Consider the following 26,432-nt stretch of genomic DNA (forward strand, 5'->3'; position numbering starts at 1 on the left):
TCTGTATATGAAATGCATTCTGTTATCTCATATATTTTCATTGGTACACTAAAGATTATCTTATGGTCATTTTACAATGAAAATCTATATACCATGTGAGATTTATATCTTTAAGGCTCCTTATATCGCTTTGTAGAAAACAATGGGATTTGGTTCACCTAATGTCTACAGAATACATCTCTGTATGTATACACCATATTTTCTTCACGTATTTCTAGTGTGGTTCCATTGCTTGGCTAAGGTGTTTGATGACTATTTGATTTGGATAATATCTACCTACCATATAGTAAACTGTATGATAACTTTTCTTTTTAATTTTTAACCATCATTCCAATTCTAACTATGGCTATATTAACACTCCCTTTAGCAATATATAATGTTTCTTATCTCCATATGCGTAATAGTATTTGTTGCTTGATTTGAGTGTAGAAGATGTGTAGGACCATATTATTTCATTCATAGGATCGTTATGGCATGACACATGGCAGTGTGATTTCTTATCCAGCTTGTGAAGTGCATCAGACTTGATGTCAGGCTTGTGATAAGCATTTTTACCTTCTGAGTCATCTTGCCAGCCCTCCAAATGTACTTGAAAATGATTAACTAATCCCAAACATCTTGTTATTTGCTCCCTTTTGTACTATTTTTATTGCTATTATTTTTTATTATTTTTAGATATGTTCTTCCTCTGTACATGGGTATCCTATTTTTCTCTATATTGTCTAGTATGTCATCATATGAATTATAATTCTCCTGCCTTAGAAATATGAGTACTAGGATTACAAACATGTCATACCACTTGCAACTAATACAGGGATCATTCAGAAGCAAGAACAATATTTTCCCAGATATATTGCAGTCTTTCTAAAAATCATGTTTATATTATATAAACATTTTGTCATGACATCATAATATGAACTGTTTTACTGAGACTATTTCATCATTTGATGAGGAGCAAAGCATATATAGATGTAATAATAAAATTACAGGACAAATATAATTATTTCAAATTTAGCAACAATTTTAATTATATGACCACAGTATAAAATGTTTTTTTCACATATCATAAAGCAGTTAAGAGAGTCTTATTTCAGTTAGAATGTAGTGAATTACTGGATACAAATTACAGATTCTCTATCCTAAACTGAAAACACAAGGAGATAGTATAAGTTTCATAAATATTGATAACAAAGTAATGATAGGTCATATACAGCATATATGAAAGTATGAAAGATGGCTCACTCTGTGGACTGCTTTTGATATGTGTATGAAGGACTAAGTATGGATTCCACTATCCATGTAAAAAGCTGTGCCAGGTATATGAATGTTATCCACATATTAGTGACAACCAATATGTGAAGAAAGCTGGTTATTGGTGGCCTGTGAGACTAGTCCCATTGGTGAATTTCAGGTTCTGTCAGACAACTTGTCTAGAAACACATGGTTGAGAGTAGGAAAGAAGACAATAGATTAATTATTAAATATAGGCCAAAATAATGAGTGAGCAATAAATGCTTATTTCTTATTTCTAATTACAAACATAAACAAATCTATACGATAAAACTAATATTTAAAAGTGATAAATAATGTGTTAGAATATATAGACATTTAAATTTGATGAAATCCAGTGGTAGTTTGAATACACGAACCATTGTAAAATGAGCTTCTACTAAAGTAGAGCAATTGCACTTCGTTTAAAACACTCAGAGCAATCCAGAAAAATAACTAAAAATAGCTTTATATTAGTAGTCAACATTGGCATACAAACTAATAATTCATGAGTTATATCAGATGGTTTTAAAACTTTTGAAAAAGTTGTAAAGTATTCAATACTAGAGATTACAAAGAAAATAAAATAACTAGATATATTTTCTAAAATAATGTTTAAATAGAAGAAAGACAATTCTGACTATGGATATAGAATATGGAGACAAAACTATAATAATAAAGGAAATTAGAAAATTTTTATAGCATGTAAGAAAATATGAATTTATTATCAATTCTGTGTTAAAAATCAGTCATTACTAAATGCAGTAAAAGGTGCCAATCACTGAATTGCATTTTTTCTTTCAATTTCATATTTTTAAAATAAAAAAAATGGTTTTTGGCAAGCACATACATAATTTTACACACAGATATAGATCTAGACATAGATAAAGAAATAGATATAGATAGCATTTCTCTCCCAGCTCCATCATTCTGATTCCTCTCTGCCAGTCCATTTCCTAAAGTCATGCCTCTGTTTTTATTTTGTGACCAATTTAGCTTAATCAGGGCCATTAGGACTATACATTGGAGCTTTGTACATTCACAAGTGTGTATTAAATTTAAGCTAGTAGCTTTTCTCTTCCTGAGTTTATCAGAAACAAATAGAGCACTTCCTCTCTCCATGTTTGAAGATTGAGGGCACCATTCAATGGCAGATCAGTGGAGATATACACTGCTGTTTTTATTGTGTGGCCTCCAGAGCTGTGTTTTGTCCAGAAAATTGAATTTCATAGCTCTAATCTCAATAATTCATTTTTAAATAGCTTTACAAAGTTATTTATATTAGACCAAGGATGAAGAGTCAGCAGAACATGGAGGAAATAAAAACTTGGGCTCTATATATCATACAGAGACATACATGTATATTATTACACTGAGAAGAACATGTGCCAAAGTGTCAATAATTGTTAGTCTTTATATTCAGTAATATGCCTGTTTTGAAGTTGTAACCAGTATTTGCCTATAACTAACTTCTATTTTAATAATTTACTTTGAACCCAACTTATGAAATACAGAATATTTTCCTTTTCAGATAGTTGTATTTGTGATTTAGCATAACTGAAAATAATTTCTATAGCTGCAGTCAATAGTTTTCATATACAAGCAATAGTTTCTTCATATAAAGCAATCCTTATAATGTTAATAGCCGACATTTGTGATTATTTCCTTGAATGGATTTCATACATCTTAAAACATTGCTTTGGAATTATTCTCATCTATTGCTGATGAAATTGAGAGTTAAACACCCTGTGAAATTTGTATTTCATACTACAAGAGGATGCCATCTGAGACTGTGGTCACTTTGAAAATTGCTTTACTCACAAGGTAATAACTTAAGATTTGAGCATGGTATAGTTTTAAGAAGTGTAAACATGTCTTCTGTTTTTTGTTTTTTGTTTTTGTTTTTCGGGACAGGGTTTCTCTGTGTAGCTTTGTGCTTTTCCTGGAACTGTCTTTGGAGACCAGGCTGGCCTCGAACTCACAGCTATTTTTTTTATATTGAATGTCCATAAAAACTGTGTGTTTAACAAGTATTTCATTTTCTACTATAAAATATACTTTTCAAAACACATTCCTGAACATTTCCAAGAAATGTCTGTATAATGGAAACTCCACAACAATAACAAAATAAAAGCTTTTGCTTACTTTCAGATGAAGAGTCCAAGGGAATGATGTAAACAAAGTTGAATTCTTAGCATAGTTGTTATGATCTTATTTGTCCAGAGCTCTCTCTCTTCTTGATAACTCTGCTGACAGCATTTTTTACTTCTTTGTTTCTGAGACTATAAATGAGTGGGTTCATCATGGGGATCACAATGGTGTAGAACACAGAAGCCACTTGATCTTTTCCCAAGGAGAAGGACTTATTTGATTTTAAATGAGTAAAGATCAGGGTTCCATAAAATACGGTAACTGCCAGGATATGAGAGGCACAAGTTGAGAAGGCCTTTTGTCTTCCTGTAGTTGAATTGATTTTCAAAATAGTAGAAAGAATGGACACATAAGACACAAATATTGTAATAAGGGACAACAGTAGGGTGGACCCAGCAAAGAAAAATATAGTGAATTCAATATCATGTGTGTTGCTGCAAGACAGGGCTATAAGTGGGTATGTATCACAAAAAAAGTCATGGATGACATTAGAGTTGCAGAAATCCAGTGTGGCCATGCATATCATATTAACAGTAGAATCCACAGCTCCAAACACATATGACACAGTAAGAAGGGCACTGCAGAATCTGCTGGACATAATAAATGAATAGTGTAGAGGATTACAGATAGCTACGTACCGATCATAGGCCATTGAAGACAGAAGGAAACACTCAGTAGCGGCCAAAAGGACAAAAAAGTACATTTGAGTGAAGCAGCCCATGAAAGAAATGTTCTTGTTTGAAGTCAGCAGGTTCTCTAAGGTTTTAGGTGTGATGACAGTTGAGTAACTGAGATCAAGCAATGACAGGTGGGTAAGGAAGAAATACATCGGAGTGTGGAGCTGGACATCTAGATGAATAATCAGAATTACACCTATGTTCCCCAGCACAGTGACCAAGTATATCAGGAGAAAAATCACAGAGAGGACCAGCTGGATCTCTTTGGAATCTGTCAGCCCCATGAGGACAAAATCAGGCTTGTTTGTGTAATTCCAGATGTTCATAGTGAATGACCCCAAACTGGTCAGAAATCAAAGGTGACACCTATGTTGAATGAATCATAATAAAATATTTTATGTATGTTTACCTATTTTCATAATTAATTTCTATTGCCTCAGCATTGATATAACTTTTATGGTGAATTAAAAAAAAAAAAAGAGTGCCAAACAGTGAAGCAAGACATTTGTTTATTTCAATTTTTTTGGTTTTTTGAGACAGGGTTTCTCTGTGTAGTTTTGTGCCTTTCCTGGAACTCACTTTGTAGACCAGGCTGGCCTCGAACTCACAGAGATTTGCCTGGCTCTGCCTCCTGAGTGCTGGGATTAAAGGCATGCACCACCACTGCCTGGCGACAATTGTTAATTATTTAATAAAGATAATAAAATTCTTGACACATTCAGTGGAACTTGTATCCCACCATTTGCAAAGAAGGACAAAGTGCAGAATATTAAATAACTACTGAGGATTTGCATCAAATGCCTCTTTATTGTCTGTATGTATTCTGACTCCAGAACATGCTTCTGATTCTATATTGCTCTTTATCCTTAGTTTTTGAAACTTAAACAACACTTTGACTATACAACGAAGAAAGCTAGAAAACCATTTTAAAGTATTATTTGCTCTTCATTTTCCTGAAATATGCATTGTGTCTCATTACTAATAAATCACCTTTTTAAAGAAGTCTTGTTGGCTGCGTTAAAGCTCATGACTATTGATGAAAAGATAATCTACCTCAGCAATTCATAATTCTACTAGAATTAGAGTTTCAAAATATGACACTGACATTTAGAATCTCATGTCATTAACACATTTTTTTTGCAGGAATCCTGACAGTTCTTGTGAAAGTCCCAATCTTAGTGCGTACAGTCTTACAATAAGCACCTTGTTTTATTTTAACTGTTCTCAGTTCTTATAAATTTTAGAATACTCACTGTGAGCCAAATAGATGGGAAACAACAACCACAGACAGACCTTTCAATATCATATACCTAAAGTTTTGACAATATTCAGGTTTTTTTTCAAAAAGTAACAGAGGAAATAGGTTTAAGGATCTTAATGCTTCTGAAGTATGGTTTTCCTTCAGATATCCAAATATCAGTGTATCCATTTCCTTTAAAAGGGAAATCAGCCAAAATGTTTTATTCAGCTCTTGTTGAACTAGAACTTTCACAGTAGCTAAGAGCCAAATGAGTTCTAGGAGCTCCTATGTGTCTCAGTAGAGCAGTCTATGTCCTTCCTCTGTCCCTAATAATTATAGGGACATTCATCTAATAGTGATTAGCATCATGTAACCTGTGGTCATCCTCAGGGGCCAATTTTTAAGCAAGACTGGCCTGCTTTTCAGAACCAAAGTTCAAGGAGTAATTGAGCCAAAGTTTTCATTTTCTCCGGAAGCCCCACATTGAATGAATCTCAGTATACATTCTAATTACGAGATCACTTTGAAAATGTTTTACTTGGACATTTTCACTGATATATTTTTGTGAGTGTGGATTGCACATAGTCCAGGTCATGGTAAAGCCAATATGCCTATATGTAGTCATTGTGGAAGCCAGCATGTTTTCAGTTTATGCTGTTTCAACTTACATACTAATTCCATTTACAAAACCCCATGCCTCACTTTCTTGAATTATTATTACTATTGAATTATATTTATTTTATATTTCATTCATCAGAGAATAACCTTATTATTAATTTTTGCTTAGTTTTTAAATTAATTGAATTAGTATACACTATATAAACAATGATTTGCACAATGAAAATTTCACACATATATAATGTGATCATCTTAACTTTTCCCTTCTTCCATTTCTTGTGCCCACCCCAGCTGTAATCGCCACTGGTTACATTTCTCTTCCCCAAGAGTCTTCTTGTAAATTTCGTGTTTGTTTTTCTCTCTATTCCATGTATCAGAGGAAACTTAATCCTTGGCTACCTGACTCTTGCTTGTTTCTCTTCACATAATGGTTTTTATTAATGTGCATTTTGTATCATTACTAATCTAGGTCCATCTAATGTCTATAGAACACTGAACTTACATAGGTGCTAGACTTTATCTTCCCACTCATCTGTGGTTTGGTAAAAGCTTGCTGTGTGGCTTGACTGTAATGAAGGTGTTACAGAATAAGTGTGTAGCTATTTCTGATGGACAGTGCCTGTGGTCATGGCAAGTGTATATGTGGGATGGTATTACTAAGTTATATGGTAATTCTTTTTTTTGCTATTGTTTCCATTATTATACACATATTCTTTTCTTTTTAAAATATATTTATTTATTAAAGTTTTTTTTTCATTTCACATACCAACCCCAATTTCCCCTTCCTCTCCTTTTCCCACCTCCTCACCTCCCTCCCACTCTACCCCCATCCACACCTCAGAGTGGGTAAGGCCTCCCATGGTAGTCAACAAAGTCTGGCATACCAAATTTAAGCCTAGCCCCTCCCCATTGTATCAAGGCTGAGCAAGGTATCCCACCACAGGCTCCAAAACGTCAGTTCATGCACCTGGGATAAGTCCTGGTCCTGCTGCCAGGGACCCCACAAAATTTATTTTCTTTATAAGTTATTCTTTACAATTTTATTACACACACATATACACATACACACACACACAATCATCCCCTATTATACTCTCTCTTCTCATTCTCAATGAAGCATTTGTTCTTATAATCATGTCTTTCCATTTGCATGCCTTTCTGGTTTATTTTGTTGTGATGTATTACATTTAATTTGTATTTCATTTATGAACATGGATGGGGCTTATTTAATTGAGCAAGAGAATTTACTGATGACTACTTCCTCATCTACAGCAAGCATAAACTTTCTGTAGTTCCTCAGCAAGAGCTAGGGTCTTATGAGCACTTCCCCACCTCCATGATGAGAGGCTAATGGGCCCAGTCCTGTGTAGACAGTCATGGTTGGAGAGAGTTTATGAGCACAAAAGCCATGTCATGTTCAGGTTTTAATTGTACTCCTTCTCATTCTCTGGCTCTTACATTCTACACCTTCTTCCATAAGATCCCCCAAAACTGTAATGGGAAAACAGAAATACCATTTAGATCTCAGGACTTAAAACCCATGTATTCTATGCATTTTATCTGCATTGAGTCTCTGGTTTAATAACGTCGTAATCAAGCACAAACATTTGTCAGGAAGATTGAAGGTAGGACAGATCTATTTGCACAACCATAAATACTCATAGCTGTAATGATTGTTCTTAGAGCTGTATTTACTATATCCCAAAGGTCCTGACATGTTATATTTTCATTTGCATTTATTCTAGGAAATTTTATATTCACATTGATTTATTCCATGGTCCATTCACAATTTGAAAGCATTTTATTTAATCACTACTCTTTCATATATTTTCTTTAGTTTATTTTGGTGTTGACTTATGTTTTTATTTAGTATGATCGTTTAAAAAAAACAATAAGTTATTTCGTATTTTTATATCTGTTAAGAATTGCTTCATAGCATAAAATGTGATAAAATTTGGAGAAAGTGTTGTTAAATGCTTAGAAAAATGTTTTTAGCTGGGCAGTGGTGATGCATGCCTTTAATCCTAGCACTTGGAAGACAGAGCCTGATGGATCTCTGTGAGTTCAAGGCCAGCCTGGTAAACAGAGTGAGATCCAGGAAAGGCACAAAGCTACACAGAGAAACCCTGTCTCAAAAAAACCAAAAAAAAAGTTTTTATTAGCTGTTAGATAAAATGATTATACTGTAGATAGCTGTTCAATTCAATTGATCTATGTTGTAGTTTAATTTTAGGGTTTTGTTGATATTTCACCACTGTTCACAGCTGATGTGAATGCAAACATGTACAGACAATTTGGAAATCAATATGAGCCTTTATTAGAAAATTGTGAATCAACCTCCCTCAAGACCCAGCTATATCACTCTTGGGCATATGCCCAAGGAATGTTCAATCATACCACAAGGACACATGCTCAACTATGTTCATTGAAGCATTATTTGTAATAGCCAGAACCTGGAAACAACCTAGATACCCTTCAACTGAAGAATGGATAAATAAAATATGGTACACATACACAATGGAGTACTACTCAGCAGAGAAAAAATAATGACATCATGATGTTTGCAGGCAAATGGATGGATCTAGAAAAAAATCATCCCGAGTGAGGTAACCCAGAATCAGAAAGACAAACATGGTATGTACTCACTCATAAGTGGACAATAGCAAAGGATAACCAGACTGCAACTCACAACTCCAGGGAGGCTACCTAGTAAAGAGGACCCTAGGAAAGACACAGGGATCACCCAACAACAGAGAAATGGATGAGATATACATGAGCAAACTGGATGTGAGGAGGGGTAATGGAGGGCAAGGGTCAGGGGAAAGAGAGCTTAGGGGAGTGGGAGGTCCCAGCTGAATGAGGAACCGAGTGGGATAACAAGGAAAGAGATACCATGATAAATGAGAACCCCATGGGAATAGGAAGAAGTAGAATGCTAGAGAGGTACCCAGAAATCCACAAAGATACCTCCAATATAGACTATGTTTGTCTTTCTGATACTGGGTTACCTCACTCAGGATGATTTTTTTCTAGTTCCATTCATTTGCCTGCAAACATCATGATGTCACTGTTTTTCTTTGCTGAGTAGTACTCCATTGTGTATATGTACCACATTTTATTTATCTATTCTTCAGTTGTAGGGTATCTAGGTTGTTTCCAGGTTCTGGCTATTACAAATAATGCTTCAATGAACATAGTTGAGCATATGTCCTTGTGGTATGGTTGAGCATTTGGTGCATGAGCTGGCTGTTTGGAATCTAGGGCCTCTGCAGGGACACTTTGCTCAGCCTTAGTGAAGGGAGGAGGGGACTGGACCTGCCTTGATTGACTCTACTAGTCTGAGTTGAATCCCGGGGGAGTACTAGCCCTAGAGGAGATGGGAATTGGGGGGTAGGCTGGGAGTAGGGTGGGGGGGGGGCTGGAGGAGGGATGACAGTGTATACTGTGGATGATATGTAAAACTGAATTAAATATAATATATATACATATATATATATACACGCATATATATATATTCATAATAAAAGATAAAAAATAGGAAAAAATTAATTGTGAATATTTATTAAACTGTTTTTAATAATTATAAACATAAGCCAATGGGAGTCACAACAATATGAATTACAGACAATACAGTCACTGGTGAAAATACAAAGCAGGTTATCTTCTGTAGTATTTTATAGTATAATGCCAGTCTTTGAAAGAACTTAAAACAGGGAAATGTCCATGTGTTTAATATATGAGTAAACTTAAGAGTTTAAGTTTTTGAAAATAAGCATACTTGAATATACACAGTAAATCAATATGATTCTAAATTAATTGTTAACTATAGATTACAGAAAGTTAATACATGAATGTATAATTCATATCCATATAATTATAAGAGATCAACCATGTCTTCCAAAGCAATGTTTAAATAAAAGATACATTAAACAAAAATAATATATAGAAATAAGTATAACAATAAATTTAAAACTCTATCAGAAAATGTTAATGAGTTGCAACAAAATATGTATTCATTTTCAATAACATGCCTTAGAGTGTTTCTTTTCTATAATGCAATGAAAGGCCTGACAATCATTTAATTCAAAAATTTATTTTGAACACTTTACAAATATAATTAATGAGATAAAAGACAGTAAAAATAGTATAAGGAAAAATAATACTTGCTTTTTCCTAGAAATCTGTATTGTGGGATATTTGTACATGTAGGAAGATATGTTGCTGTGATTAGTTTAATAAAAAGCTAAAGCTGGGCAGCGGTGGTGCAAAACTTTAATCTCAGCACTAGGGAGGCAGAGGCAGGCAGATCTCTGTAAGTTTAAGGCCAGCCTGGGCTACAGAGTGAGTTCCAAGAAAGGTGCAAATCTACACAGAGTAACCCTGTCTCAAAAAAACAAAAATAAATATAGAAATAGAAAAATAAATAAATAAATAATAAATAGATAAATAAATAGATAAATAAATAAATAGCAGAATGGCCAGTAGTTAGGCAGGAGGCATAGGCAGGATTTCCAAGAGAGAGAGGAAGAGGAGGAGGAGGAATCAAGGGGAAGGAAAAGTCTGGCAACATGGAAAGGAAACAGGAGGTACAAGATGGAAGAAAGGTAATGCCACATGATAGAACATAGATTAATATAAATGGGTTAATTTAAATTATGAGTTAGTTAGGGACAACCCTAAGATATAGGCCAAGGTTTTTAATTAATAAGAAGTTCCCACGTCATTATTTGGGAGTTAGTTTATAGGACAGAGAAAGATACGTTTCAGATCAGATCTGACTTTTAAAAGTTTAGCAGCTGCACATACAGGGTCTATTATGGTATCCAGACTCAAATGTTCATGCATCTATAGGGTTTGAGTTCTAAAGCAATGTAAGATAAGAAGTAGGGTCTTACCTACACTGAGAATATATAAACTTGTAACTTATATCACAAAGATGATCAAATATTAGACTTTTAAGAGAATGAAAAAGTTACAAAAGAACATAGAAGAAATGACATGCATTTTGTATTTTATGTCATACATATACATATAAATTATTGAAAAAAATGGACATACATGTTAATATTACAGTGTTTTTTTCACTTAATAACTTTAAATATTTTCCATATTATCCTAAATGTTACAATATACCATTTTCCTATGATGTAATATTATTTCAGTAGTTTAATACAAAGCCAAATTTCAGAACTATTGAGTTTATTTCTGTGTAGCTATTAAAGCAATTATGATTAAATTATCTGAAAAATTTGTTTAATATTTGTGAATATTTTTCAAACATAATATGCTGGAAAATTTTCAATGCCTTTAAATTATAATAATGGAATTATTGTTTACTTTGTGCAACTCAAGAAACTGAAGTATGAAATTACACTCCCTAACTATGGATAGGACCTATAACAAACTATTTCATATTATAAAGAGAGTGACTTTTGACATTGTTAATGTACCAACCAATATTGTGTTTCTTAACCCAAATATCTAACATATAATTATATAGAAAATACTTAATTTTCCCTCTCTTCCCATCTCCTGTTTCCCCTCCCCCAGATTCACATCTACCCCACTCCCTATTCACTCCTATTTTGTTTCCATTCAGAAATGGGTAGGACTTTAAAGTCACATTCTGGAAAATGCACAAACTATGTTTCTGTAAGGGAAGCTCCACACAAGTAGAAAAAGAGAAAAAAAACCTCTCAGGTTCATGCAAAGAGAGAAGGTACAGAAGGGTTCTGTTTGAAAAAAGAGAAGTTTACATATTTAGTACACTTTTGTTTTACCTTCTGGGTTCCTGCTCTCTTTTTCCCATCTTTAGTGACAGTGTTTTTCACTTCTTTGTTTCTGAGACTATAAATGAGTGTTCAGCATGGGGATCACAATAGTATAAAACTTAGAAGCTACTTGATGCTTTCTCAAGTAGTATTGGCTTCAAATAAGCAAAGCTCATAGTAGCATAAAAACCAGTAACTCCTATAAGATGTTAGGCATAAGTAGAAAAGGCTTTGTGCTTACCTTTAAAAAATGGAAATATTGACAAATATAGATTGTAGACAACAAATATAACAAAAAATATATTCTAGAAACAATTATACTATAAAATAGGTCATAATACCCTCTAATGTTATTTATATAGGATAAAGCCAATATTTAAATAGATTTTTTAAAAAGAGGGATATTATATACATTTAGAAGATGAGTATAATAGTCAGTTTTGTATTTGTGAAAAGTTGTTATATAAGTAACTACTAAGGTGGAGGCAGAGCACTTGGTTATAAATGGGGAGCAAGCAATCAGGAAAAATAAAGTTTAAATTTTCACTAAAAATTTGCCTAAGTTGCACACCTAGTTTTCCTCCCTCCCATTGGTGCTCTCAGCTCATACCCCTCTTAGCCTATCTCATTCCCTAGTGACAGCTACCATACCTAAAAACACTTTCTACTCAGGATTCCCAGTGCCATGGCTGTAAGATTTCAGACACATTCTCTGCAAGGCAAGCTACAGCTACCATATCCTCCTAAAAACCAGAGAGAGCAAAAGAATCCCAGGAGTGGATGACTCAGCCAACAAACATGAGACCAGAAAATAACACCTTCAATTACAATCATCCCAAACACAGATGTCTAGTTACAAGCATTAAAATTCAATAAATAAAAGAAAGCACAATATGTCTCCACTAGACTCCAAAATCCTTATACATTTGGCCTTATGAAATAAAATATAGGAGAAGCACAAGATAAGAACTTCAAAATACCTATTATGAATATACTCAAAGACCTTAAAGATGATATGAATAAATCCATCAATGGAATCAGTGAGAACACAAAGAAGCAGTGGCATGAAATGAAGAAAACTATTCAAGATACAAAAGTGGAAATGAAATCATTAAAGAATACTCAACCTTAGTGAAAACTTGAAATAAAAAAAAATTCTAGGAACTTAAACAGAAAACTCATCTTCATTAACAAAATACAGGCATGGAACAACAACAAAAATACTCAGACATTAAAGACAAGATAGAAGAAATGGACACCTCAGTCAAAGTAATTGTTAAATCTAAAAATTCCAGCACAAAACATTGAGGAAATTAGAGACACCATGAAAAGATAAAATTTATGAATAATAGACATAGGGGAAAGAGAAGAAACCCAGTTCAAAAGCACAGAAACAATTTTCAAAAAAAGTATAGAAGAAAGTTCTAATTTAAAAAAAAAAATTCTTCTCTTAGGGGAGCAGGAGATCCCAGCTGGATCAAGAACAGAAAGGGAGACCAAGGAATAACAGATCATGATAAATGAAGACCACATAAGAACAGGAATAGGCAGAGTGCTGGAAATGTCCCCAGAAATCCACAATGATACATCCTCTGTAGACTGCTGGCAATGGTCAAGAGAAAGCCTGATCTGACCTAGTCTGGTGATCAGAAGGCCAAACACCCTAACAGTCGTGCTGGAACTCTCATCCAATAACTGAGGGAAGTGGATGCAGAGATCCTCAGCCAGGCCCCAGGTGGTGCTCCAGGTTGAGAAAGAGGAGGGATTGTAAGAGTGAGAATTGTTGAGACCAAGATAGGAAAAAGCACAGGGAAAAATTCCCAAAAGAATGGAAGCACATGAATTATGAACCAAAAGCTGTGGTGCCCCAAGCTGGATCAGGCCCTCTGGATAAGTGAGACAATTGAATAGCTTGAACTGCTAGGGAGGCATCCAGACTGTGAGACTGGGACCTGTCCTTGTGCTTGAGTTGGCTGTTTGGAACCTTGGGCTTACACAGGGATACTTTGTTAAGCCATGAAGGAGGGGACTGGACCTGCCTGTACTGAATCCACCAGGTTTAAATGAATCCCCAGGGGAGTCTTGGTCCTGGAGGAGATGGGAATGGAGGGGAGGGGCAAGGGGAAGGTGGGTGCAGGAGTAGGAAGGGGGAGGACAGGGGAACCCATGGCTGATACGTAAAATTAAAACACAAATATAATAATAGTAAAAAATAAAGAAGCTAGTTTGAAATATTCCTGATTAACACAATGGGAAAATCTAAAAAAAATAAAATAAAATAAAAAGAAAGAAAGAAACATAGAAAGAGCACAAAGATTGGACTACTGGACCACAAAAAAATTTCCAATGACACATGATAATCAAACACTAAATTGATAGAACAAAAAAGATTATTAGACATTACAAGGAAAAAAGGCCAAATAACAAATGAAGGCAGACCTATCTTGGCATGCTGGTAAGTCAACAGAGACCCTAGAGGGGGAGTGAGAATGTGGGACACAAGAAAGATGAGAGATGGTAACAAGACAGGATTCTGATCAAGTCTCATTTATTCTAGAACATCTCAGGGTAGATGTAGGGCAAGAGGGGTGAGGAAGCTCTAACTCTTGCAAAAACGGGCATCTAAGCAACCATCATACAGAGGAAAGCCCCTTAACTGCAGACACAGAATGTATTGAACACAAGAAACCCTTAAGACATGAGGAAATAACAGTCCTGATATTAGTATCTAATGAAGCTAAAGCAATCATAAAATAGCTTTAAAAGTGGCAAGTGTCCTACACAGAACTATTTAAATAACACCTTATTTCTCAATGGAGATTGTAAAATCCAGAAAAGCCTGAACAGATAATCTACAGATTCTAAGAGACAAAAGATGGCATCACAGACTACTATGTGCAGCAATGTTTTTAATCTAAATAGAAGGATGTAGAAAGACATACAACAACAAAATCAAATCTAAACCATATCTGTCTAAAAAAATCATCTCTATAAAAGACACTAGAAGGAAACCATCAATCTGAAGAGGTTAAGCATACTTCCAAAAAGAAAAAGATAGAAAAGCACAAAGAATAGATAATCTAACAGCAGCAAATCAAAAGAGGTGTAAAAATCCAACACCACCACAACAAAATAATAAACAAAATAAAGAAAAACATCTTATTGGTAACACTCAATATCAATGATCACAATTCCCCAATAAAAAGATACAGACTAAGAGATTCAATTTGAAAACAGTATCCATCCTTCTGCTTCATGCACGAAACACATCTTAACACCAAGGATAGATATTAGTTCAGGTTAAAAGGATGTTAAAAGATATTCCAAGTAAATTGATGGAAGAAGGAAGCTGTGGTAGCCATTTTAATATCTGACAAAATAGACTTTAAACCAAAACTAATTAGAAGAGATAAGAAAAGACATTACTTACTTGCCAAAGAAACAATGCACTATGAGGACATTGCAATTCTGAAAGTATCATGATCCCTGAATTAAAAAGGAATCCCAGAACTCTACTAACAAAAACAGCATGACATTGGCACAAAAACTGATACTTTGGTCAGTGAAATAAAATCGAAGGCTCAGACATAGATTCACATACCTAATGGTCGCCTGAATTTGAAAAAGGGTCCAGAAACAAACACTGGGATATGAACAAAATCTTTAGCAATTGGTGCTGGTCAAACTGGATAGCTGCATGTAAAACAATGAAAATAGATCTATATGTATTACTCTGTACATAAGAATGTAAAATTGGAGGGAGCTACACATACTAAGGACCATTTAAAGGTCATATGGAAACCTACTACTGTAGAAGCTTCTTAAAATATATACATATATGATAGAAATCTCAGTGGAGTCATCATATAATAGGGAAGATGATACCTAACTTTAACTTTGACATTAAAGGAAATATCCATGTGCCAGGAAAGGGTTACATCTATTTGAGTCTTTGGCCGAAGTGGCCTATGGGAATCTGAGAATGATCCAGACTGCTGCCAAAGCTATTGGTTGCTCTCCACGAAATGATAGTAAGTCTCTATTGATGAAAACAGCTCCTACATATCTCATTTAACATGGACATGCTAAATGGTGTAAAAGTAGAGCCTTCACCCCTAATGAGCAGGGTTCAAAGTACTAGAAGTTACTCTTCATGCTACTAACTGAGAAAGATAAAAAACCAAACAACTGCGGATCTTGTTATGTATCAGGCTAATCTATGTGCATAATATAATGGTATAATAATAGCACAAATGTTGTAGGAGTAACCATCCACTCTCTGATTAAATTCAAGGTCCACTCTGTTGGATGGAACTCATGCCTGACACTGGTTGAGTGGCCAAGAACCTGTCACTAGATGGATCATGAGCTTAGTGCAATTGTTCTCAACTTTCCTAATGCTGCAATCCTTTAATATAGTTCCTCAACCATAAAATTATTTTGATACTTACTTCATAACTGTAATTTTGAATTTTGAACTACTATTATGAATTGCAATGTAAATATCTGACATGCAGGATATCTGAGATGCAACCCCTGTGAAAAGGTCATTTGACTCCAAGAGGGGTTGTGACCCACAGGTTGAGAACTGCTGGGATAGAGAAAGACCAAATACTGTTGTTTTACTAATGGAATGCAGTAATTAAATGATTAAATGATTAAAACCAGTGTCTCACTCGGTATCTGAGAAATTTCCTGTTGTAGAAGATGAGAACTAACACAGGGAGCCACAACTAGACAAGTGAAAGAGAATGAGAGACCCTGGAACACTCAGCTCTAAGTGTCGCATCCTCATCAAACCCCTCCATAAGGACTCAGAGTGTTGAGCGAAAAAGAAGATTAAAAAGCATAAGAGCCAGAGGAGATGGATGACAGCAAGGAAAACATATCTTCTAGACACAACAGGAGTGATGCATATATGACTTCAGAGAGGCATGCACAGGACCTGCACAGGTTGAAACCAGACAGAGACCCACAATAGCGAGGGAGAAGTAGATATGATCTCCCATTCCTAACCAAAAGCTATCTTGAATTGACATCTACTTGCAAAGTAAAATTAGTTTCTCTAGTGGAGACTCAAGGTGGGGGAGGGAAAAGCATGATCAGAAGAGATTGCATGAAAAAATGTTTTCAATAAAAATAATTTCCTCATATTTTTATTTCTTAATGTTCCCAAAATGATAGTAATAGAGGAGATCCAATGACAGATTCTGAACTCACGAGGGGAAATGCAAAATACTTAAAGCTTTTCTATCACACCAATGGCCTTATATCTTCTAATAGACAAAGGAGTCTGGGCAATCATCAGTCTTTCTAACATGCATGTGAAATCCTGAAAAGGATTCTTTAAATGAGTTTATCCCTGTTGTCTTAATCCAATAAGGGCAAAAAAATGCCCAAATTCTTTTCCTAACTGCTCCCTCATCAGGAATTACAGTAGTCCTAGCACTCTCACTTTTTCTGTTACACATGCTACCCAACTCAAATAACACACTCTCAGAAATCTGGCAGTTTCCTCTGTGAAGCAGGTATCTGAAGGACCATTTTGTCAAGCAAAGTTCAGTGGTCACCTTTCTATGGCTCCTGCATGTCTAGTCGATCCAGCAGTCCAGATATTACAGTTTCTTGTCCAAATGGCTAATTTTTGCCAACATGAAGATAAGATATGAAGTGTCTTCAATGCCCATCCTCCTCTCTGAAGGTGCTGCCAGGAACAGACATGTCTCACTGTCCAGAAAGTCTAAATTTTAAAAATTTAAATGCCATATTCTGTAGACATTTCAAGTGTTTGAAGATTACCTGTCTATCTGAAAGATATCTATATATACCTAGGAAACTTAACATGACTATAAGTTTGACGATCATAGAAGACTAATTGATCTGTATTTCTTAATTATCCATTGCAATCTAAATGAGTTGCATAAACATAATGTCTCAAACGAGAGTAGAAATATATATACAGTATAACAAAATTAACTTTAAGTTTGTATCAATAGACTAAAATCTATACCAATGTAAGACATTTTAACAAGTCGTTGTTCTTTAAAATAAGTTCATTAATCTACCCTTTCATCTTACTATATCTATATCACTTTTATAAGACTAGAACTGTTGGACTGAAGGCTTCATTGCATCAGCTAACCTCCCTGTTTCACTAGCTCTCAGAAAACTTAGAGGTTTCAGATATATTTAAAATGCCCCCAGGACCAGTCAATTCTCTGTTTGCTGTCACACTTCTAAATTAAAGAGTACTAGGTCTTACTATTGCTAAGAAGGGATGTGTACCCTTTTCCAGGAACAGTGCTGCTTTTGTACCAATAAATCAAAACTGGTCAGAGATGGTGACCAACAACAGGAAACAGACAAAAGCTGTGTTCAGTGACAATTATTCTCCTATTAAACAAATTTTGTTCCATTCCACTCTGGTTCCTCCACATTCACTCCTTTCCTGTGTTATCTTCATACTATTGTTTTTAACCCTGCTTTCAAATATTTTAAAGAAGTTCCCCCTTTGTCAAATAATTGTCATAAATAGGTCCACATTTAAATTAAGATAATGTCTAGCCTGAATAGGTGTCCTATTAGTTTAATAATTAGTCTTACCTTACTCACCATAGACCATTTCAAACTGTGTTCAAATTTCCTTTAGAAGTGTTTTATGGCTCTACTACAACTTGTCAAGTTTAAACTATCCCTTCTGCCACTTAAATTCAATCTGACCTATGCCCCTTTAGAGCATGTTATCAAAGTCTGTCCACACTCCCTAATGTCTTCCCATGAGAAGCAGCTAAGGAGAGACTGTAAAATCTCCCACTTTAAGATTACAGGAGAACTGAAGAAAAGGTGATGGGTTGAATAAATTCTGACTACTCGTACACAATTTTTCTTAAGAAGAAGTTATAATGTAGTCATATTACATATGGCCAATAAGTAGGCAGAGTCTATTGGACATAATAATTGGATAGTGTAGAGGGTTGCAGATAGCTAAATAGCTATCATACATAGGCTATCTATGCATTAAAGGAAACATGTAACAAGATATTGGAGTTTGTCAATCCCAAAAGTATGAATTCAGGCTTATATTTGTATATCTAGGCATTCATAGCAAACATCCTTAAACTGTTGAGAAATCAAAGGTAATATTTATTTTTAATGGTTTCTAAAGGGTTTTATTTATGTACATTCCAGTAATTACATAATCAGTTTCAGGTGTCTCAGAGTGTTTTCTTTTTTTGTGGTTTTTCAAGAAAGAGTTTCTCTGGGTAGCTTTGTTGCCTGTTCTGGGTCTCTCTCTGTAGACCAGGCTGCCCTCAAACTCACAGAGATCTGCCTGTCTGTGCCGCTCATGTTCTGAGATTAAAGGCTTGTGCCACCACTGCTCGGCTCAGAGTGTTTGACTATAAAAATTTGATTGAAAAAATCTTATGTGATTATTGAATATAAATGTACCCATACCTCTTCATTTAATGAACTTGGTAATATTCCAAATGTATCCCCTTAATATCACATTTAACGCAGCTATAAAGTTGCATTCTTATAGATAGAACCATTAGTCACTGATGTTAGATGTATGAAACAGGGCATAACACTCTGACAATGCAATTTTATTGAACATGTATGCTGACTCTATAATTTGGTCCATTTAATTTGACTCAAAGAACATACACATGTCACCACAACCCCATTTATGAATAATTCAGTCATATCAGCATTGTTTGTAATAGCCAGAACCTGGAAACCACCTAGATGCTGCTCTTCAACTAAAGAATGGATAAAGAAAATATGGTACATATACACAATGGAGTACTACTCAGCAGAGAAAAACAATGACATCATGAGGTTTGAAGGCAAATGGATGGATCTAGAAAAAAATCATCCTGAGTGAGGTAACCCAGACTCAGAAAAACAAACATGGTATGTACTCACTCATAGGAGGATACTAGATGTAATACAAAGATGACTAGACTGCTACTCACAGCTCCAGGGAGGCTACCTAGAAAATAGGACCCTAAAACACAGGTATTGCCCAATGACAGAGAAATGGATGAGATCTACATGAACAGCCTGGACGTGAGTAGGGGTAATGAAGGGCAAGGTTTGAGGGAAAGAATGCTTAGGGGATCAGGAGATTCCAGCAGGATCAAGAACAGAAAGGGAGAACAAGGAATAACAGACCATGATAAATGATGACCACATGAGAACAGGAATAGGTAGAGTGCTGGGGAGGTCCCCAGAAAGCCACAATGATACATCCTCTGTAGACTGCTGGCAATGTTTGAGAGAAATCCTGATCTGACCTAGTCTGGTGATCAGAAGGCCAAACACCCTAACAGTCGTGCTGGAACTCTCATCCAATAACTGATGGAAGTGGATGCAGAGATCCTCAGCCAGGCCCCAGATGGAGCTCCAGGAGTCCATTTGTGGAGAAAGAGGAGGTACTGTAAGAGTGTGAATTGTTGAGACCAAGATTGGAAAAGCACAGGGACAAATAGACAAAAGAATGGAAGCACATGAATTATGAACCAAAGGCTTTGGAGCCCCCAGCTGGATCAGGCCCTCTGGATAAGTGAGATAATTGAAAAGCTTGAACTCTTTGGGAGGCACCCGGGCTGTGGGACTGGGACCTGTCCTTAAGTGCATGAGCTGTTTGTTTGCAACCTTGGGCTTATGCAGGGACAGTTTGCTCTGCCTGGAAGGATGGGACTAGACCTGCCTGTACTGAATATAGCAGGTTTAAATGAATCCCCAGGGGAGTCTTGGCCCTGGAGGAGATGGGAATGGAGGGGAGAGGCTGGGGGGAAGGTGGGGGTGGGGCTTGAGAGGGAGGACAGGGGAATCCATGGCTGATACGTAAAATTAAAACACAAATATAATAAATAACAAAAAAATGATTTTGTCAAATGTCTTCATTAAAAAATAGAATACATTCAAAGTTCAAAGAAGTAAATGAGATTCCAAATTCCTGTTAACATTTTATAATCTAAAATCTAATTTTTTCTGTATATGAAATGCATTCTGTACTCTCATATATTTTCATTGGTACACTAAAGATTATCTTATGGTCATTTTACAATAAAAATCTATATACCATGTGAGGTTTATATCTTTAAGTCTTTTTATATTGCTTTGTTGAAAACAATGGGATTTGCTTTACCTAATGTCTGCAGAATACATCTCTGTATGTATACACCATATTTTTTTCATCCATTTCTAGTGTGGTTCCATTGCTTGGCTGTGGTGTTTGATGACTATTTGATTTGGATAATATCTACCTATCATATAGTAAAACTGTATGATAACTTTTCTTTTTAATTTTTAACCTACATTCCAATTCTAACTATGGCTATATATATTTACACTCCCTTTAGCAATATATAATGTTTCTTATCTCCATATGCATAATAGTATTTGTTGCTTGATTTGATGGTAGAAGATGTGCAGGACCACATTACTTCATTCATAGGATAGTTACGGCATGACACATGGCAGTGTGATTTCTTCTCCAGCTTGTGAAGTAAGTATATCAGACTTGATGTCAGGCTTGTGATAAGCATTTTTACCTTCTGAGTCATCTTGCCAGCCCTCCAAATGTACTTGAAAATGATTAACTAATCTCAAACATATTGTTATTTGCTCCCTTTTGTATTATTTTATTGATATTATTATTCATTATTTTTAGATATGTTCTTCCTCTGTACATGGGTATCCTATTTTTCTCTATATTGTCTAGTATGTCATCATATGAATGATAATCCTCCTGCCTCAAAAATATGAGTGCTAGGATTTCAAACATGTCATACCACTTGCAACTTTTATAGGGATCATTCAGAAGCAAGAACAATATTTTCCCAGATATATTGCAGTCTTTCTAAAAATCATGTTTATATTATATAAACATTTTGTCATGACATCATAATATGAACTGTTTTACTGAGACTATTTCATCATTTGATGAGGAGCATATATAGATGTAATAATAAAATTACAGGACAAATACAATTTTTTCAAATTTAGCAACAATTTTAATTATATGACCACAGTATAAAATGTTTTTGTCACATATCATAAAGCAGTTAAGAGAGTCTTATTTCAGTTAGAATGTAGCGAATTACTGGATACAAATTACAGATTCTCTATCCTAAATTGAAAACACAAGGAGATAGTATTAGTTCCATAAATATTGATAACAAAGTAATGATAGGTCATATCCAGCATATATAAAAATATGTAAGATGGCTCACTCTGTGGATTGCTTTTGATATGTGCATGAAGGACTAAGTATGGATTCCACTATCCATGTAAAAACTGTGCCAGGTATATGAATGTTATCCACATATTAGTGACAACAAATATGCAAAGAAAGCTGCTTATTGCTGGCCTGTGAGTCTAGTCCTATTGGTGAATTTCAGGTTCTGTCAGACAACTTGTCTAAAAGCACAAGGTGGAGAGTAGGAAAAAAGACAATAGATTAATTATTAAAGATAGGCCAAAATAATGAGTAAGCAATAAATGCTTATTTCTAATTTGTAATTACAAACATACACAAATTGGGAAAAGAATATGCATAGATCCTGGGCAAATAAGATAAAAATGAAAAAATAAATAATAATTTTATATGTGATTTCTATAGGGTAAAGCTAATATTTAAGAGGGATAATTAATGTGTTAGAATATATCGACATTTAGATTTGATGAAATCCAGTGTTAGTTTAAATACATGAACAATTGTAAAATAAGCTTCTACTAAAGTAGAGCATTTGCACTTTGCTTAAAACACTCAGAGCAATTCAGAAAAATAACTAAAAATAGCTTTATATTGTTAGTCAACATTGGCATACAAACTAGGAATTCATGAGTTATATCAGATGGTTTTAAAACTTTTGAAAAAGTTGTATTCAATACTAGAGATTACAAAGAAATATAAAATAACTAGAAATATGTTTTCTAAAATAATGTTTAAATAGAAGAAAGACAATTCTGTCTATGGTTGTAGAATATGAAGCTAAACTATAATAATAAAGGAAATTAGAAAATTTTTATAGCATGTAAGAAAATATAAATTCATTATCAATTCTGTGTTAAAAATCAGTCATTACTAAATGCAGTAAAAGGTGCCAATCATTGAATTGCATTTTTCTTCCAATTTCATATTTTTAAAATTTAAATAATGTTTGGCAAACACATATATACATATATACACATAGTTATAGACCTATATATAGATAAAGAAATAGATATAGAAATAGATATAGATAGCATTTCTCTCCCAGCTCCATCATTCTGATTCCTCTCTGCCAGTCCATTTCCTAAAGTCATGCCTCTGTTTTTATTTTGTGACCAATTTAGCTTAATCAGGGCCAATAGGACTATACATTGGAGCTTTGTACATTCACAAGTGTGTATTAAATTTAAGCTAGTGGCTTTTCTCTTCCTGAGTTTATCAGAAACAAATAGAGCACTTCCTCTCTCCATGTTTGAAGATTGAGGGCACCATTCAATGGCAGATCAGTGCAAATATACACTGCTGTTATTATTGTGTGGCCTCCAGAGCTGTGTTTTGTCCAGAAAATTGAATTTCCTAGGTCTAATCTCAATAATTCATTTTTAAATACCTTTACAAAGTTATTTTTATTAGACCAAGGATGAAGAGTAAGTAAAGTATTTGATATTTATCATAGTGGTTGTGTTTCCAATAAAGAGTTAAAAAAAATTACACAAGGATATTGCAGCATGAAGATTTCAGACTTGATAAATTTATGATACATCATATGCAAAGCAATGTAAAATAAGCATAGTGTACTGACTACATATTCAATGATAACATGCAGTAGCAAAAAGGTTGCAAAAAATAACTTTTTAAAATATATCACACCACATATAATTGCCCATAAATAATTGAATGAAGAAAGCTGAAGAAGAGCATGGAGGAAATAAGAAAAACTTGGGCTCTATATATCATACAGGGACATAAATGTACATTATTACACTCAGAAGAAAATGTGCCCAAGTATCAATTATTGTTAGTCTTTATAATCTGAAAATGCCTGTTTTGAAGTTGTAACCAGTATTTGCCTATAACTAACTTCTATTTTAATAATTTACTTTGAACCCAACATAGGAAATATCGATTATATTCCTTTTCAGATAGTTGTATTTGTGATTTAGCATAACTGAAAATAATTTCTAAAAGAGCAGTCAATAGTTTTCATATACTAGCAATAGTTTCTTCATATAAAGCAATCCTTATAATGTTAATAGCCGACACTTGTGATTACTTCTTCGAATGGATTTCATACATCATCTTAAAACATTGTTTTGGAATTATTCTCCTCTGTTGCTGATGAAATTGAGAGTTAAGCACCCTGTGAAATTTGCTATTTCATACTTCAAGAGGATGCCATCTGAGACTGTGGTCACTTTGAAAATTGATTTACTCATAAGGTAATAGCTTAAGATTTGAGCATGGTATAGTGTTAAGAAGTGTAAACACTTCTGGTTTTTTTTTGTTTTTTGGTTTTTTTTTTTTGGTTTTGTTTTTCGAGACAGGGTTTCTCTGTGCAGCTTTGTGCTGGAACTGTCTTTGGAGACCAGGCTGGCCTAAAACCCAAATCTATTTTTTTTTTTTTAATATTGAGTATCCATAAAAACTGTGTGTTTAACAATTATTTCATTTTCTACTATAAAATATACTTTTCAAAACACATTCCTGAACATTTCCAAGAAATGTCTGTATAATGGAAACTACACAGCAATAACAAAATAAAAGCTTTTGCTTACTTTCAGATGAAGAGGCCAAGGGTAAAATGTGAATTGGACAAAGTTGAATTCTTAGCATAGTTGTTATTTTCTTATTTGTCCAGAGCTCTCTCTCTTCTTGATAACTCTGCTGACAGCATTTTTCACTTCTTTGTTTCTGAGACTATAAATGAGTGGGTTAAGCATGGGGATCACAATGGTGTAGAACACAGAAGCCACTTGATCTTTTACCAAGGAGAAGGACTTATTTGATTTTAAATGAGTAAAGATCAGGGTTCCATAAAATATGGTAACTGCCAGGATATGAGAGGCACAAGTTGAGAAGGCCTTTTTTTTTCCTGTAGTTGAATTGATTTTCAAAATAGTAGAAAGAATGGACACATAAGACACAGATATTGTAATAAGGGACAACAGTAGGGTGGATCCAGCAAAGAAAAATATTGTGAATTCAATATCATATGTGTTGCTGCAAGACAGGGCTATAAGTGGAGATGTGTCACAAAAAAAGTCATGGATGACATTAGAGTTGCAGAAATCCAGTGTGGCCATGCATATCATATTAACAGTAGAATCCACAGCTCCAAACACATATGACACAGTAAGAAGGGCACTGCAGAATCTGCTGGACATAATAAATGAATAGTGTAGAGGATTACAGATAGCTACGTACCGATCATAGGCCATTGAAGACAGAAGGAAACACTCAGTAGCGGCCAAAAGGACAAAAAAGTACATTTGAGTGAAGCAGCCCATGAAAGAAATGTTCTTGTTTGAAGTCAGCAGGTTCTCTAAGGTTTTAGGTGTGATGACAGTTGAGTAACTGAGATCAAGCAATGACAGGTGGGTAAGGAAGAAATACATCGGAGTGTGGAGCTGGACATCTAGACGAATAATCAGCATCATGCCTATGTTCCCCAGCACAGTGACCAAGTATATCAGGAGAAAAATCACAGAGAGGACCAGCTGGATTTCTTTGGAATCTGTCAGCCCCATGAGGATGAAATCAGGCTTGTTTGTGTAATTACAGGTGTTCGTAATGAATGACCCCAAACTGTTCAGAAAACAATGGTGACACCTATGTTGATTGAATCTTAATAAAATGTTTTATGTATGTTTACCTATTTTCATAATTAATTTATATTTACTCAACGTTGATATAACTTTTATGGTGAATTAAAAAAAGGAGTGCCAAAAAGTGATGCATGATATTTGTTTATTAAGTAATAAAGAAAATAGAATTCTTTACATGTTCAATGTAACTTATCCCATCATTTGCAAAGAGGAACAACATGCAGAATATTAAATATTAAATAACAACTGAGGATTTGCATCAAATGACTCTTTATTGTCTATGTATTCTGACTCCTGAACATGCTTGTGATTCTATATTGCTCTTTTCCTTAGTTTTTAAAACTTAAACAACACTTTGACTATACAACGAAGAAAGCTAGAAAACCATTTAAAAGTATTATTTGCTCTTCATTTTCTTGAAATATGCATTGTGTCTCATTACTAATAAATCACCTTTTTAAAGAAGTGTTGTTGGCTGCGTTAAAGCTCATGACTATTGATGAAAAGATAATCTACCTCAGCAATTCAAAATTCTACTAGAATTAGAGTTTCAAAATACGACACTGACTTTTAGAATCTCATGTCATTAACACATTTTTTTTTTTTGCAGAAATCCTGACAGTTCTTGTGAAAGTCCCAATCTTAGTGTGTACAGTCTTACAATAAGCACCTTGTTTTATTTTAACTGTTCTCAGTTCTTATAAATTTCAGAATACTTACTGTGAGCCAAATAGGTGGGAAACAACAACCACAGACAGACCTTTCAATATCATATACCTAAAGTTTTGACAATGTTCAGTTTTTTTTCAAAAAGTAACAGAGGAAATAGGTTTAAGGATCTTAATGCTTCTGAAGTATGGTTTTCCTTCAGATATCCAA

General features: G+C 34.5%; 2 protein-coding genes across 2 annotated transcripts; both read right to left on the minus strand.

Annotated features, from left to right (window-relative positions):
• Positions 1–3,472: 3,472 nt before the first annotated feature.
• LOC118581786 (olfactory receptor 8H1-like) lies at positions 3,473–4,423 on the minus strand. The gene has a single exon (XM_036184232.1). The coding sequence runs from the start codon at positions 4,421–4,423 to the stop codon at positions 3,473–3,475; it is 951 nt and encodes a 316-aa protein (XP_036040125.1).
• Positions 4,424–24,566: 20,143 nt separating this feature from the next.
• Positions 24,567–26,044, minus strand: LOC118581787 (olfactory receptor 8H1-like). Its single transcript, XM_036184233.1, has 2 exons — positions 26,007–26,044; positions 24,567–25,533 (listed from the first exon to the last, which is right to left on the minus strand). The coding sequence occupies exons 1-2, from the start codon at positions 26,042–26,044 to the stop codon at positions 24,567–24,569; spliced, it is 1,005 nt and encodes a 334-aa protein (XP_036040126.1).
• Positions 26,045–26,432: the final 388 nt, after the last annotated feature.

The sequence above is a fragment of the Onychomys torridus genome, chromosome 4, assembly GCF_903995425.1.
Source record: "Onychomys torridus chromosome 4, mOncTor1.1, whole genome shotgun sequence".
Classification (NCBI taxonomy): domain Eukaryota; kingdom Metazoa; phylum Chordata; class Mammalia; order Rodentia; family Cricetidae; genus Onychomys; species Onychomys torridus.